Raw genomic sequence first — 17,143 nt, forward strand, 5'->3', positions numbered from 1 at the left:
TGACAGCGAGTGTGGAATGTGTTTAGCCTTCTCTCATGCCTGCTATCCAGCAGTGTGCTCAGGACCATACTGAAGTGTTCTCAGGACACACGTCTGGTAAACTCATATTTTCGTGTTCAATTTCAATTTCCTGTTATCCCACATGTGCTTGGTCCATTGACTGAATATGGTGGCTGCCTTTCTGAAGTGAGCATTAAGCTTTTCTCCTAGAGATAGGTTAACCAATATAGTTGATTCAAAATAGAATTTGTGCATAACTTGTAGCACACTGACAACTATTAAAACTTCTCGTACAGTCAACTTATGTTTGCTATAATCATTGTCTTCTTTAAACTGGTAGTTAGTCCAGTATCATTACAAACTAACACAAAGTTATTGCAAAGCTTCTGGAGCTCCTGTTAACTATGCATGATGAACAGAAATAAATAAATAAAAATAATTAGGGATTTGCACTGGTATAACTATATCTATGTTAGTTATGTTGGTGTACGTTTTCCAATATGAATGGCAACTACCTCCATTTTAGTTATGCTAGTAAAAGTTTTCTATTATACAAAAAAAGCCTAGTAAAAACAAAATATAAACCAGATCTCAAGACTACCACCTTAATAGTGAGATCTACTGGAAAATATCCTTCTATATGGCAGCTCCCTTTCCTTCACTATCCAGCACACACACACACACACACACACACACACACACACACTCGTTATGGGGCAGCTAGTGTAAGGGAAACCAGAGTTGGCTCTTTGGAAAGAACAAGTTTTCATGTTCCAACTCCCCCCAAGAAAAGTCTTTTTCCATCTCCTCTTTCTGACTTTCAGGATCAGAGCTCCCCCCCCACCCCCTTGGATCATCATGTTTTGAAATGGTATTATCAAGGATTGGTTTATCCCTTCTCTGACTAGGTAATCAATAAGTGTGAATTCCACGTACACTCAGCCCTATGCTTATGCACAAATATATCAACTGGGTATTTAAACAGCAGTCTCGTACATCATACTTTCAGATATAGGCATCTAAATCAAAGATCTTGCCTATACAGGCAAAACTTTGACAAATTCATGTCCAACACCCAACAGTGTGGCAGAAGCTGGAGAATGGATAGGGATCAAACATTCTTACTACGGTAGATTTCTTTTAAAATAAATACTGTATTGACATTTATTCATTGGGGAAGAGAGATATAATTTAAATTGTATAGTGGAGAAACACTATGCTGAGTGAGCTCTGGGATCCCCATTAACACCCACTAACCTCTATATACTCAGTATCTAAGGCCTATAAAGCTTTTAATTCATGATAGGGAAACGAACAATTGAGTTTTCAGTTACTAATTTCAGAGAAAAAGCAAGTTCCTAAAGCTCTCCCAGTTCCTCTAGGTATAGATGGCATGGTTCAGCCAGTTTTAGGAGTCTGGGGGCCTCCTGTAAGGTTAGTCTTGAGTCCCATTTTCACCCTATCTACACCAGAAGAAGAAGAATCACCCCACGATTCTTCAGTTATGTTGTCACAGTGCAGGGAGATGTCAGGTTAAGACAGTGGTGTGTGGCAGTGGGCTGTGTAGTGGGCCTAGGGTGAAGGAACTTCCATGATTACTGCCCATTTGCTGGGAAAATGCTAGACTTTGTTCTCCATGGCTATCAATTTGACAGCTTGTAGGAGCACTAGATGCACTCAAAATTAACACTACACCTTACAGGAAAAAGCAGCATTGATTGTAGGACAGACCCATGGGAATTAGGCCTATCCCATAAATGTGTTGGGATAGATGGCAAATCCCCTCTAGCCAAAGTCCCATCTTCACATCTTGGGGAGGGCTGGTATTGCAAATGTCTTGCAAAAAAGTTAGCATTGTCTTGGGGTATGTCTGCACCACAATTAAAAAATGATGGCTGGACCATGCCAGCTGATTTGGGCTCATGGGGATGTTTAATTGCAGTGTAGGTACTCCTGCTCCGCCTGGAGCCTGGACTCCAGACCCTGTGACAGGGAGGGTCTCAGAACTTGGGCTGCAGCCTAAGCCCAAATATCTACACAGCAATTAGTCTCCTCGCTTAGCCCCACGAGCCTGAGCCAGCTGGAATGGGCCAGCTGTGAGTGTCTAACTGCAGGGTAGACATACCCTTAGAGTTATGGGAAACCCATTCCATAAACTAAGGATACTCAAAAAACAGAGTCAAGGTGAGCCTCTCTATTCCCTTCTCCTTCCTAGCCTGCAGCAACGTAGTTGTGTTGCTGTAATATCTGTAGCGTAGACATAGCCTCAGTCACAGGTGGGCTGGGACCTATTCCCCATAAAGGACCAGCTACCTTGTGACATCATCCACCCTCACAACCCCCCTCCCCATTTTTAAAATGGGAGAAACTCTTATCCCCTACCTCAATGGATTTGAACACACTCTGAACATGTTAAGTGCTAGATCTAAAATGCCATATGAGTTTAGAATAGTAAGATCCATCTGTTCTACAAAAACACTGTAAACTGCTGGCAATAAAATTCAAAAGTCCTGACTTTAAGCCTGTGCACTAATCATTAGGACATGTTGCCTCTATCTTTGGAGAAGTAAAAATAGAGAACTCAACTCTGCCAAAAAGCCTTTAAATTAATCCAACAGTGACAAATAACATCTGAGTGCCCACTTCTTAGATTAAACAACACAGCCACTAATTTGTTTGTTACGACGATCTCTAAACTGACAGCAGTCACTTTATCTCTTCTCTATTCCTTTACGTGCATTGGAGACTCAGTCACCAAAATCTGTGACAGCTACTTTTGTTCATTCAAAATCAGGCTACAAAGAAAAGGAATCAGGATTCCTTCATCAATCAGTTATAAGCACAGTCTGTCAAGACATCTCATGGGGGAATGAAACAGCCAACACAGATCTCATTTCTATTCCTCCAGCCATAAGAAAGTGACAGATTAGGTAGGTCCAGCTATGGTGCATGTGCTTAGAGCTGGAAATATTTGTCCACCAAATCTCTCATGCATGCAAGACAAACATCTCTATGAAAGGGAATTTCTAATACACATTCTGTACAAATGTCTAAAGAACTGATTCTAAAGAGGCTTGTTAGGAAACTCATATTCCAGTTGACTCAACAAAGTAGCAAGATGTGAACTGTCATATTTTGACAAGCCTTAAAAGTGGATTCCTTGCCAAAAAAATTTGGGTGGTCTCTAGGGAAAATGAATACCAAAGGAAGAAAGAAAAAGGCAATTTGTTATCTTACTGTATAGTACTTCATACTTATATAAGTCATTGCATAAATTGCATATTGTCATTGGAATATTGTCTGCAGATGAAGGAGAACAAAGGGACAAGGAGAGAAAGATTGTTTTCCTGGATTTTGGTCCTCCTATCCTGAACAAAAGGAACATCTAATCCCAGTTTGTAACCAAAGAGCCTCTAAATGACAATTGGCAAGGGAGTGCAGAGGGGTTACCAGAATCTCCTGATTCTGGTATATTCAAAAAGGGTCTCAACCGGGCTTGGTTGAAAACACTGAAGAGAATGTTGAGTAAGATAAACTTCTTTAGATAAGAGAGTAACTTGTTAGTTAAGTTTAGTCTCTAGAAAGCATATTTGATTTTGTTTTATATGTAATATTAGTTTCCAATATTCTTACTCACTATCACTTGAATCTATTCTTTAATAATAAATATATTTATAGTGAAAACAAGATTTAGTATAAGTGCTGTGGTATTAAGCAAAGTGCTGGTCTGGAATTGAATGTTACAGGCTAGTTTGTACCTTTGGGAACAGCAGATCTGGTAATACTGTGAGTGTTTGGTGAATAAGGAGCTAAACACTTCACGGAGTTCTCTGAGTACTTTCATTTGCTGTGTGCCCATTGTCACCTGTACAGAGAGAGCGAGGTCTGCAAGGGCCTGGAAGATAGTGTTTCTGCTGCCAGAGGCTAGTGATTTCAGGGACCTGATCACAGCAGGCTCAGACAAGGTTGCTGCATGTTAAGGACAGGTGGTAGCAAGGTGCCAGTCAATTTGTGTACCTCTGGGGAGCTTAATATGCTACACGACATATGCTTAAGAATGCTTGCTGATCCCATATTCTTCAGTCCCTGCCATGTGGGAGGGAGAGAGAGCATCTTGACAAGGAGAAAGAACAAAGGAAAGCCTAAAAATCTAGACGCTTAAACATTCTTCCTGCCCCTTAAATAACATTGGGCTCCTATAAAATAAAAAAAAAAATCTCACTTCTCTGTAGGACAGGTGAAATTTTGTATCTTTCAGGGTGGTAGGTGAATAATCAATGCTCACATAGAGCAGCACATCTGAAAAACTGCTAGTACTGATGAGACACGGAAGGAAGAGTATTGTAAAAGCTTCCTATTGAAGTAACCTTTCCAACAGCCTGAGTGGATGACTACCTCTAGGGACAGTTGAATGTAATTTCACAAATGTGATGAAACATTTGCTTGAAAGAACCATTGCAGCCAATTCAACAGGTTTTTTTGTTTTGTTTTGTTTTGTTTTTTTGAGGGGAGGGGAGTTTAGTTTTGTTTAGGGGTTTTTTGTGTGGTTAAAAAAAAAATTAATTTACTCAGTCTTTCAATCTAAGAAATTGATCCATTAATAGGACCAACAGGAAAAAAAGTAATTAAGAAAACTAATATTTCTCCACATCAGCAATGCCAGTCACTTAATTAAATGGATCCCATCAGACTGTTAGACAAACAAAACTTTAATAGAAGTTTTATTAAACATTCACTAGTAATCTTAATTGTGACACAATGCTGCAAACACTGGCATTTTCTTCTAGGAGAGGGAAGGACAGTGCTCTAGCCTCTAGTGAAAGAGGATGGTTAGGTTTTATTTCACACTCAGTAATTAACTGTGTGACCTGGGATGGCTCCCTTAACCTAGGAGGAAGGATGTGTCAGTGGTTAGGCCACTACCCTAGCACTCAGAAGATTTGAGTTGAATTCCTTGCCCTGCCCCAGCCATCTTATGTGACCTTGTCTAAGTCAGTTAGACATTGCAGCACCTAGAAAAAATCACAGGAATCCGCAATCCACAACACCTGAGTTAGGTGCCCAAGGGTATGTCTACATTGCACTTAAACATCCGCGGCAGGCCCATGCCAGCTGACTTGGGCTCATGCTAAGAGGCTATTTAATTGCAGTGTAGCTGTTTAGGCTCGGGCTGGAGCCCAGGTTCTAGGACCCCCTAGCCCAAGCAAGTTACAGCCACAGGTGTTTAATTGCAGTGTAGAGATACACTAAATTCCCTATACAATGCATGGGAAGAGATAGGTGTGTCTTAAGCCCCACACTTCTCATAGAGATAGGCACCTAAGTCCGGGCTTCAGGGTGGCACCTATCTCTGCTAGCAATCCACAAAACTGGGGGGACATAGCTGCTCTGACTAAGTCATGTGCGGGGCTTGATCTGATTGGTGTGGTTAGAGGCCACTTAGATTTACTTAAAACAACTGGGGGAGGGGAGGCCCTCCCTTTAATCATTAGTGGTTAGGAAACTCACTTAGGAAGGAGAACAACTTCAACAGCAGAGATTGAGGGAGCATACCTCAGAATATCACATAGCCCAGCAGTTTAGGCACTCGCCTGAGAGGTGACAGACCCCGTTCAAATCCCATCTCCTCATCAGACAGAGTAGGGGATTGCACTGGTTGTCTCCCACTTCTCCGGTGAGTACTCAACTACTGAACTAACTGTTATAAGGAAAATCCCTTTCTCCCTCACCTACAAAGGTGCTCTATGTAGATCTAGGCAGCCCCTGAGTTCACCTACTAGATCAGGCCCTGCACATGACTTAGGTGGGGGAACGCCAGTCTTCCCCCAGTTCATGGATTGCCCTGGGGCTTAGGCATCCTAGGACCTATAGTGAGGCAGCAGTGTGCATGCCCAGAGAGGCAGAAACATAGGCACGTAGGAAACTTTTACTGCAAACATTCAGGCACTGAGTGAGTTTAGCAGCTTAGGCAGCAGCTGAGCAGTTTTGTGGATCACAGTGCTGCCTAAAAACAGGACTCAGGTGCTTGAGTCTCGGAGTTAGGCACTTAAGTACCTTTGTGGAGCCAGGCCTTAGTCTCTGTGCCTGAGCTCCTCATCTTTAAAATGGGGCTAACTCTTCCCTCACTCACAGTGGTGTTCTGAGGATAAATATATTGAAGACTGTAGTATCTGAGCACCGCACAGTGATGCAGAGCATATGAAGCAGATTAATCACTCTGTCCCTCAGTTTTCCCACCTGCAAAATGGAGGTGCTTACTCATTTCACACGAGTGAGGTGAGACATAATGATTTTCAAAGTGCTTTGAAATCATAGAAGTGCAAAGTATTTCTCCCTTTGAATGCTATCTGTATAAACCACTAGGTGTTATAGTGCAAACCCATCCTGAGCAAACACCTAATCAAAGGGAGCCCGTGAAGGACACCTGCATACTGAGATTTGGGGTAACTTCCAAAGGAGACAGAGTTGGGGCCAAGAGGGACCTGGTGATATTCAATATTTTTTCTTTTACATTTAAAAAAAAAACCCTTCAAGTTTGGATAGATGGATGGATTGGCTCTGTCAAAATGGAGATTTGGCTGAGACCACCACCTCACGTCTAGACTCAGTGGCACTTTGCCATTTCAGAGAGCAAAGGAACTGGGACTGTGAAGAGCTGGATTCTGTTCCCATCTTTGATAATGATTTCCTTTGTGACTTGGTGCCCTTTAGATGAATAGAGAGGGGTGTTTGGGTCATAACACAGAATACCAAAGGCTCCTCTTCCTCTGGCAGGGAGGAACTATACCAAAGTCTCCAGCCAGGGAGATTTAGATGAACAATAAATAGGGCCCTGACTAGGCTGCTTTCAGTCCCTTTACATCTCAATTCCTCTTGTTTTGTTCCCTGGGGGCTGGTGTAGTGGCTTTACTTCACACAGAAACATGGACCACCCAGTCCCCAGAATATAGTGTTCCTGGTTTACATGGGTGTGGCCAAAGCAAACTGTCCTATAGATATTCCACGTTGCTGGATAGTGCCTTGGGGTCCATTGCAGTCCAGGTGTAAATTAAAGCAGACGCATAGGACAGAGCAACCTCTGGAAATCCCAGAACTCCCCAGGTGCGATGGTGACAAAAAGCGAACAGCCCCTCTTCAAGACTCCTCTCATTCTTCTGAACTGCACATCCTGGAAGTGATAGGAAATACTTGACCCAAATTCAGAACTATCAGTAAACTAGTTGAGATTTTTAAGAGCTTTGAAAATATAAAGCATTATAAATGTAAGCAGAGTCTGAATGAGCTCTCCCGTGACATCTAGTGGTGAGCTATGGAAAAGGACTTCAGGAGCTGATTCATTTGCATTAGCACACCCACCCTGCCTAGGTGCTCAGCATGATGGGATTGCTTGCCCAAATGACCACTGTGGCTGGTGTTGGATCCCCAGTCTCCTTGTTATTGGGGCAGGAATGATAAAGGGTTGTTATCCTTGTTGTGTGAACTGAGGGCAGCAGAACTGTATTTGGCATACCCCGATGAGGGACTCACCCTCAACTGAAAATAGCACTTGCAAGGCAGGTTCCAAAGCCCAATGAGTTGAGACAGGGTGGGGACAGGATTTGTACCTGATGGTGCAGGCCCTGTTTAAGGGTCCTAGATACCATTAGACCCTTCTCCTCTGCACTGTATAATAAAAGAGCTAATTTAGACTCAATTGAGAGTACTGTTACATGCTACAAAGCTGAAATCACTGATACTTAAGTCTAAATATTAGACCTACTTTGGGACAGTATTAGACCTACTATTGCAAGAGACTGCCTAGTTTGCACCAGCAATGAGGTTCCCCCACTAACAGCTGAAATCACAGAGCTGAAATCACTGAGAGCTGTGTTAAGTGGGGGGCCCTGAAGACATCTTGGCAAGTAGCCAGGCGGGCACCTGGTGGAGAGGCGCAGTCAGCAGGGTGGCTGGCGGCGAGGCACAGCTAGTGGCCAGCTGGCAAGGAGGTGCACAACCATCAGGGCAGCTGGCGGGGAGGGCCAGAGCACAGTGGCAATCGGCTGGCAGGGCAACACATATAAGGTGCCTCCTTGTCCCTCCTTCCACACAGGGTGGGAGGTGAAATCTGTGAATGAACCTCTCAACTCTGGGGCTGTACTGGCCAAGGACAGTAACTGTGAGTGGGGTGGAACGGGCACATTAAAAGGTCTTTGGAGTTGCTGAACTTAAGACCCTGAGGGGAAAAGGACACTGCCCAACTTAGTTGGGAATGGGTTTTTTGCTGGTTTATATTTATGAACCCTAGTTGTGGGGTTTTCCCAAATTAATGCTGAGTTACTTCCCTCTTTTTATTAAAAGTTTTTTGCTACATTCAGACTCTGTGCTTGTGAGAGGGGAAGTATTGCCTCTTAGAGGCGCCCAGGGGGTGGTGTGTAATTGTCCCAGGTCACTGGGTTGGGGCTCAAACTAGTTTTGTGTTGTATTGTTGAAAAGGAACCCCTAGATACTGAAGCTGGCCCCTGTTGCTGCTGGCTCCACCTGGCAGAAGGGTTATATACGAAAATATTGTTCTCTGCCAATTCTGGAGCACTGAGAAGGAATCATCTTTGTGTAACATATACAACTGATTTCCTGCAATTCATTGCAGAATGGTGGGTTGGGCATTGATAGAACTTCATCCAGACGGATTATATAATCAGCCAAAAGCCATTATAAGTCATTTTAAACTTAGATACAGTACATATATCTACATGTGATTCCATTAGATGGAACCAATCCACATGATTTTAGGTTCTTAGAACAAACCCTTCTCTTGGAATGATATTTCTGAGAAATTTAAAGAGGTTAGGATGAAGTAATAAAGGATAAATGAGAAATCCTCCTTGAAGCCTCTGTGAAAGCCAAGGTGGGGAAAATTTGCTACTGTCCCTTCTCAAATGAAATTGGTGCTTCCTCATCAGTCACGCAGATACAACAGCTAGAAGCAGATATTGTATGCCAGTTCAAATAATATATATTGCACAGCATAAAAGGCTGCAACATAAATTTGAAGATATATAGAACTCCTTCATATAGGTCAGTCAAACTTTTCTCTCAAGCAGATAATTACAGGCTTAGGGTGAGTAAATCTTATTAGCCTCTCTCCACCTTCTCTCTTCTCATGAGAAACTGCTTGTGGATATATCCCCCTTCAGTCCCTTTACTGAATTGCATGCTGGATATATCTTTACTTAGTCCTGCCCTGACCAGGAAAACACTGGCATATCATTCTACTGTATGACCACTGTGGTTTTACATTATCATTAATTAGGTCATATGAGAGAACAGTCTGAACCATAATCCCAGATCTGTCCCACGCCCATCCTGCCAAGTCAATTAAAAGTGTAGTAGTTATGACCAAGCAATCTGATCTGCTAGTGTGGATCCTTCAGTTCATGAAGAGCCTCTCTGATAGTAGGGGGACTATTTTAACATGAAGCATCTTACTTTAAACGTTTTGAACTACTGATACAGTATGTATGTAAAGTTGCATGGGAATAGAAAATAAGCCTACTTACCATGCTGTCCTCTGTGAGGGAAGAAAGGTGAAGCATCTTTCATGACCCAAGTTAAATTCCAGGCAGAGAAATCAGGGGGGAGAGAAGGAATATTCATGGGAGATTCCAAAGTGCTCAGACCTTTAAATAAAAGAAAAGAATAAATGCAAATAAATACAATATAAACAACAGGCTGAAGGATCCTAAAGTGTTTTACAGACTATAGGTAATAAGTGCTGAAATGCAGTCACTTCTTGGGTACAGCACAGAAACAGTTTAACAACACATTGCAATACTAAGCAGCTGTTTATGACAGGACATAAAGAATACCATATCCATTGGAAACTGAAAATTCAATTATATACAGTTATGTTTCAATCTGAGGCAGATTCATAGTAGGTTTTAGTAGTTTCAATGGCTGAAAGGATATCTTTTACCCATATATGTGAACAGGGAGAGTCAGGATCAATTGTTTGTTTTACGTATGGAAAATGAGAACTGTTGCTCAGCAGAATTGTCAGCACTACCCCTCTGTATTTCCAAGCTTTGCTTTGACCTCAGAGTGCTTTAAGCTTTGTGTGCGCGTGTGTATTTGGTACCTGAAATCCTGCACATAAAGCAGGTGAATTCATGTTCTGTTGAGTTTTTGCTGCATAAATTAAAATGTTTGAAACAAGTCTTCAGGGATTTAGACTCTTACAATGAACAAGAACAGGTTACAATGGTCTATTTTATCCATAGCCACTCTGCAAGACCAGGATGACTCTACGCATGTGAGAAATGGTGCCTGAATTATAAGGCAAGCCTGACAGGTGCAATAGAATTCCAGGGGTATGGAAATCTGTCAATTCAAGAAATTCAGAGTTTCCCTGTCACAATTTTTATGTTTTCTGAAGATTGTAAGGACTTGGTTCTGATCTCACTCACACTGGTATAAATTGGGAGTTACAATGGCATAAGCAAGAGGTGAATCAAGTGCTAACCTTTCATATAAAGACACAGTGTGTGCTAACTTTAACCCTATTGATTGCAACAATAACCTTTGGATATAAACTGGCTTCAACACAGTAATTTTTTGTCACTCATCCTGGAATTGTAGACAAAAGTTTAGTTTCTTTGATGGCTGAACTATATCTTGACCCTTTGTGAATTTATGGTAAAATAACTGAATACTATATATTATTGGGTGGAATTTAGCAACATAGATATTGCCAGAGTAGATCAGACCCATGGACCATCAAGTCTAGTATCCCATATTTAACTGTAAATAAAGGAGTAATCTCCCTACATACAAACATAATACACAACTATGCAATGACTTAGCTCAGGGCAAGGGGGCTTGTCTCTATCTAACCCCAGGTGGTTATTGGTTGACTTATGCCCTTCATTGAGACTTTATCATGGTGGTAATGTAATTAAATCCCTGAAATCTGACAACAGGCCTATTTGTTGCTAGGGTCTGACTATTTCAACAATTTTACTGTCATTAGACTAGTATTGCTGAATTTAAAAATATAATATATTGAACAAATTAAGTTCTTGAAGTGGCTGACTCCACTAAACAAACATAATAAGAGAGTGTCACTTGATCTGGGACTGGGTGACCAACAACAATACTCCCCGTCACATAATAGGGTAAGCATCCATTGACGCTACAAAATGTGGAGAGATTCAGCATCCTGCTTCCAAATTATCTGCTTCATAAGGACAAGATCTTTAAAGGCCTCTTGATCTCTAAAAGCCTTAAATGAGTGCAATTTTTGTATACATGTTCATGATAGATAGATAGAACCATGGTTGTGAACCCTCTGAATTCTCAAAAAGATCAGATGTTGATCTGAACTTTGTAGCAGGCCTCCATCTCTCTCTCTCTCTCACACACACACACACACTCCCCTCCCTCTTACAGTGAATGTCACTCAGCTGCATTTCCTACTAGCAGAGTTAAGTCACTGTTAACATCCTGACCAACCTCATTTGGCATACTATACTTTACCAACCCAAAATCATAACACCCAAACATTCCCCCAGACTCCTCACCTTCACAACAACCTCCCTGTCAGTTATAACCCACCATTGCACATATCCCGTTCTTCAGATTCATGCCACTCTAATTCCAACCTCACCTCAATTGAAATATATCTTACTAATGCACTTGCTTTTACTGTAAAAGCGTGTAATGAGTTTTTTCCTATCCAAATTCTGGAGTCAGAATTAAAATGGTCTCTGAGCAGGGCTAGATGACAGTATCAGGAGGTGTGAGCTGGAGTGACATCGTGCATTGACTAAAAGGGACCGAGAGACTTTTTCCATTGGACCATATGAACTGGAACCATAAATTTATTGAACGTTAAATCTCACCAAATGAGGGTCAATCCATCCTCATCATCATATCCATTCCACACCTGAACATAAAGCTATTATATGAACAACATACAGACATTGAGATAGGAGGATATTTTGACCCATTAACCTTTTACCCCCAATTGGGGATATTGCAGATTATGTATTTTGCCATCCAATTTTAAATCGAACTTCGCACCCCTTGATAATCTGTACATTATTCCCGATAACCAGAAACTTCTACGCTTAAACTCTGTACCATTCACATTTTTTTAAACATCTTAATAAAATTTTTAAACCTAAAAATACTTGAGCCCTCCTACACTAGCTCTTCTACTATTGCTAAAACAGAAGAGAGTTATGCCAATGGTAGTACAACAATTCAGGATTTTATACAAAATTATATAGTGTAGACGCAGCCTTGAGATTCAGTTCAACTGATCTTACCCTAATGATGTTTTTGCTTCCCTGTACTCTTTATAATCCTTTATATAACTTTATCTCAAGGTCTTTGCTTGGATTATTGGCCTTAGTACAAAGACAAGAAGATTCTATCAGAAGTTATAAATTCTTCCCAATTAAGTCATCTTCAGAGAAAGATGATGGGTAAAAGGTTTTTGTATAGACAAGAGGCCATGCTCCTCAATGAGGAATTAATGATTTGATTTCAGGTAAGAGTCACAGGTCAGGAGAAAGAAAGGCCTTTCCTCTTCTACTTTATTGCAGTTCCAAGGTATTTCATGTCCTGAAAAGTAATTACAATAGGACCTACAAATCAAATAAACAAATTTCTCATGCTTTTATGAGTCTCTCGAGAATAATCCACAAATAAATTATTTTGCTGTCATTTTACAGAATAAAATGTTTTTGCTTCCTTAAGGGAGCAGAATCTGAGCCAAAATGATTTGAGGAATCTTCCCCTAACTCTTACAGAACATGCCAACTATCCTTTCTGGTTCCTTGTGCCATGGTGCTTTACCACTTTTCTATAGCAGCAACGCTAAGCTTTTAAATAAATAATTGAATTAGCAACTGGAAGCTGACAGCTCCATTTTTAGTAGCCAGAAGCTTGGCAGGATATAGTAAACTATAGAGAGGAGGCAAATTTCAGTACAGAGGTTTAACATTCAAATCCTTCGTTTGCATCTTTGGCTATCTTTAACATGTCTGCCTAAAGGAGCTTTCAGGGCCAAATTCTGACTTTGGACACTTGAAGGGAATTTGAATTTCATTTAGCTAACCGAGAGTTTGGATTTAAAAGGGTTGTAGTTTACATTTGCTGAAGTCAGGACTTGATCATGTAAGTATATATGCAATGATATGTACATTATATTTTAAACATACATATATACAGGGAGTGAGACAGCTGTTCAAAATTAGTCATTCAATGCTTTTTTTTAATCAAAAATGGCTTTTTAATATAAATTTTCTAATTTTCCAATTCAATAAAATGAAAAATTAAAATTGTTTTCCATTTTTGTTTTTCTTCTCCCTTTAACATACAGACACTCTCTCCCCCCCACCCACCACCCCCACTTTTAGAAAGAAAGTGGGGGGACAAAACAAGTAAATATATTTTAAAAAATTGAGGGGAGTTGTCAAAGTTGGCAGGGGTGGATTTACCGTGAAACGTACTGTGCCCTGGCACAGGGCCCTCCAATGACAGGGGGCCCCAGGGCTGGGCACTCAGGAAGCCTGCTCCATGGGGGGGGCTGGCTTTCAGCACCCCACTATTAAAAGTGTTCCAGCGCCATTGGTGTTAAACCTAATTGGGTGGTTCACGGCCCACCCAGGCCCACCTGTGGCTACGCCCCTGCTCTTTCAGACATTTTAAAATCTGCCTAAAATCAAGATCAGGGTTTTTTTTTGTTTTTTTTGGTTTTTTTTAAAGCAATAATGAAGTGACACTATGAGTCTGGCAATCAAAAATGCAAAAAAATGAAAGCGAGGCAAGACGACAAATCTAAGCAAAAAGACAGTTTGTCATCTTATTTTAAAAAGCTTGACGTGTTGAATAGTGGACATTCATCAAAAAGAATGGGCGAGGAAACATCTGTATTGTCTGATCACTTGCTGAGTTGTGGGGATACCACGACGTCTGCAAAAGTTGAACAAGTGGACTCTGAAGTGTCAATGAAACTACAAAAATTGGTAATTTTGTCGAAGTAAGGGAAGAAACCTATCCTGAAGACATTGCATTATGGCCAAAATCTGTTTAATTGGATATGATAGAATTTTTCTTAGTAAATAAACCAAAAAAGTAGGTAATATGGAAAATTTGAGAAAAGAGTATGAGGTTGGAGGACAAAAGCAATTTAGAGGTCTTCATGAGTCCCATTTTCCGAGGAAGAAAAATGAGACAACAGAAATGAAAAATTGGTTGATATTTTTGGAAACCACCAAGGCAGTCTATTGTTATGTTTGCAAATTATTCCCTGACCATAGTAAAGGGAAACAAACATTTGTGGACGGGCACTCTAATTGGAGAAACATTGCAAGACATATTGCTGATCATGAAACTTCCAAAGCTCATATTAATGCTACATGTAAGTTTGTTCAAAGGTGTAAAGTATCTGGAAGAATTGATTCTGTGTTATCAGCACAGTTTGAAAAGGACTGTTCTTATTGGAGGAAAGTGCTGAGATCTGTTGTTGACACGGTCAAACTGCTGTCTTCTTTAGGACTACCTCTAAGACGACATGATGAGTCATCACTGTCAAATCAAAAAGGTAATTTTTTTAACCTGCCTTGAATATCTTAATGAATTTGACAATTTTCTCAATGAACATTTGAAAAATTATCAGAATTGTGGCTCAGGGAAGACCAACTTTTAACACACCAAACTTACAATGAATTCATCACCATAGTGGCAGAGCAGCTCAGAAACCAATTCACTGATGAAATAAAGGATGGCAAGTACTATTCCATAATAGTCGATTCAACACCAGATGTGAGTCATGTAGACCAATTAACATTAATTTTAAGATATGTGATCAGCAATGGTGAAGTTGTAGAGCGATTTCTTTGTTTTGTCCCACTAAAATCCCACATTTCTGAATGTCTAGAGACAACTGCTTTGGAAATCATTGCAAATTTAGGTTTGGACATCAAAAATTGTCATGGGCAGAGTTTTGATAACACCACAAATATGGCAGGAAAATATTCAGGCAAGACTGAACAACGCAAATCTCTCTGCTTTATTCAGACCACGTTCCAGCCATTCCTTACATTTAATCTGTGGTGTTGCAGCCAAATCTTGTGAGGGAGCGACCCATTTTTTTTTATTTCATTCAAAACAAGTATGCATATATTTTTTTTTACCTGTTTCCACTCATTCACTCTACAATCATGCTTGGAGCAGGCAAATGGAACACATCTGACAGTCAAAAGAATTTGTGATACCAGGTGGTCTGCTCATTCAGATGCTGTTTTGGCTTTGAAAATGAGCTATGATGTTATAAAAAAAACCTTATCAGACATAGCCACATCAAATTCTGAAAAACCACATGCAAAAACTGAAGCAAAATCCTTAGCAGAAAAGTTTGAAAAGTATGATATTGCTGCTTTTACTCTTTTGTGAAATTGTTTACTTCAAAGAATTAATGCCATCAGCAAATCGCTGCAAAAGGTTGATACAAATTTATTGAATGCTGCGCAATTGTTAGCCTCAGAGACAAGTTTTGTCATGGAAGTTCAAAATGACTATAGCGCAGTGGAAGCAGAGGCACTAACATTAACAGAAAATATAGGTTTCTCTGATATATCTGATGAGAAGCATAAAAAAAACCAGGAAGTTTTTTTCGATGAAACTAGAGACAATGAAATCAATTTAAAAGGGAAAGAGAAGATCATCATTGAGACAGTCAATGTTATTTGTGACACAATAATAGTGCAATTGCAGAGTAGAGGTGAATTTCTAAAGAAAACTGTTGATCTATTTTGTGTGTTTTTTGACAGAAGTATGGACAAAAATGCTAAAAGCCACTACAGTAAGAAATTAAGTGAATTCTACCAAGAGGACATAGACATAAATCTTTTTGAAGATGAAGTGAAACATTTCATTCATTTTATCAAAAATGATGAGGTCTGTTCTTCGAGATCACCAGCTGATTTGTATAGACTTGTATGTGACAGTTTGCAGGCAACCTTTCCAAATGTAGAAACCATTCTGAACATATTTTTAACAATACCTGTCACAAATGCTTCTGGTGAACATTCTTTTTCTGTATTGAAATGAGTTAAAAATTATTTGACAAGTTCAGCAATATTGGCAATTGAAAGTGCCTCTTTATAAAATATTACTTATAACGACTTAATTGATGATTTTGTAAAGAAAAAATGCAGGAAAAAAAAGCTATCTGAATAAATATTTTTTTCAGATTGAATAAGTTTCTTCAGAGGAAGTTAACTTTTATTTTTCCATTCATGAATCATCTATACTTTTTATTTTACACATTTTTCATGTTAGCATAATTCAAATACAAGCTTTCATCTAGACCAGATGTTCTCAAACTGTAGTCCAAGAACTCCATTCAGGAGGACCGAGGAAAGGTTATGATTTTTTTTTTAATAAAGCGCTCTTATCCAAAGCACTTTACAATACTTAGCTAATGGTACAAACAATATTTGGAAAGATCATTAAGTAGTCCATCAAGATCCTCAGCACTTTTCAAGCAGTCTGTGGGAAAAAAAATTATACTACAAAAACAGTCAGGGTACCTCACTTTATTTTCATTTACTTCCTATTACTTATAATATAGGAGGAGAATGAAGAAAAAGGAGAATGAAAAACGGGGAGCAGAGGAGAGAAGAGAAAATGTTCTTTTTCTTGGCTGTGTTCCATGGGGGTAGCCCCAAAAATGAAGCTGAGCACAGGGCCCCGCTAACTCTAAATCTACCATTGAAAGTTGAAAAGTTTAGAATATTTCTTTAATGTTTAACAATATTAAAATCTTGAATTTTTAACAAAATACCCTGCCTATTTTTTGACCAGCACACTCTCTCTCTTTCACACATACAGTTAGTAAAAATCTCCATAGAAATACCTGCTTAGTGCTACTTGTTGATACTGCCTTATTACTCTATCTCTGATTGTAATTATCTCAGATTGCTAAAACATATTTACAGTGATGGCTCTTATAAAACTTGGATCCTAGAATCAGCCAAACTCCACATTTAGAATGTTTCAAGGACGTTGTGGAAAACATACTGAGAAAAAATGAAGGTATCAAAATATCTCTCGGCCTTGGAATAGACAGGTACTATTGTGTTTCCTGCTACACAAA

The 17,143-nt window shown here is 39.8% G+C and overlaps 1 protein-coding gene across 1 annotated transcript in view; it reads right to left on the minus strand.

Annotated features, from left to right (window-relative positions):
* The window catches only part of ALK (ALK receptor tyrosine kinase), a 553,261-nt gene that overhangs the window by 396,775 nt on the left and 139,343 nt on the right, over positions 1-17,143 (minus strand). The window contains exon 2 of the mRNA XM_038395333.2: positions 9,537-9,656. Within this exon, the coding sequence (XP_038251261.1) occupies positions 9,537-9,656 (120 nt within the window). The remainder of the gene's footprint in view (positions 1-9,536; positions 9,657-17,143) is intronic.

This window comes from Dermochelys coriacea, chromosome 3 (genome assembly GCF_009764565.3).
Source record: "Dermochelys coriacea isolate rDerCor1 chromosome 3, rDerCor1.pri.v4, whole genome shotgun sequence".
NCBI classification, from domain to species: Eukaryota; Metazoa; Chordata; order Testudines; family Dermochelyidae; genus Dermochelys; species Dermochelys coriacea.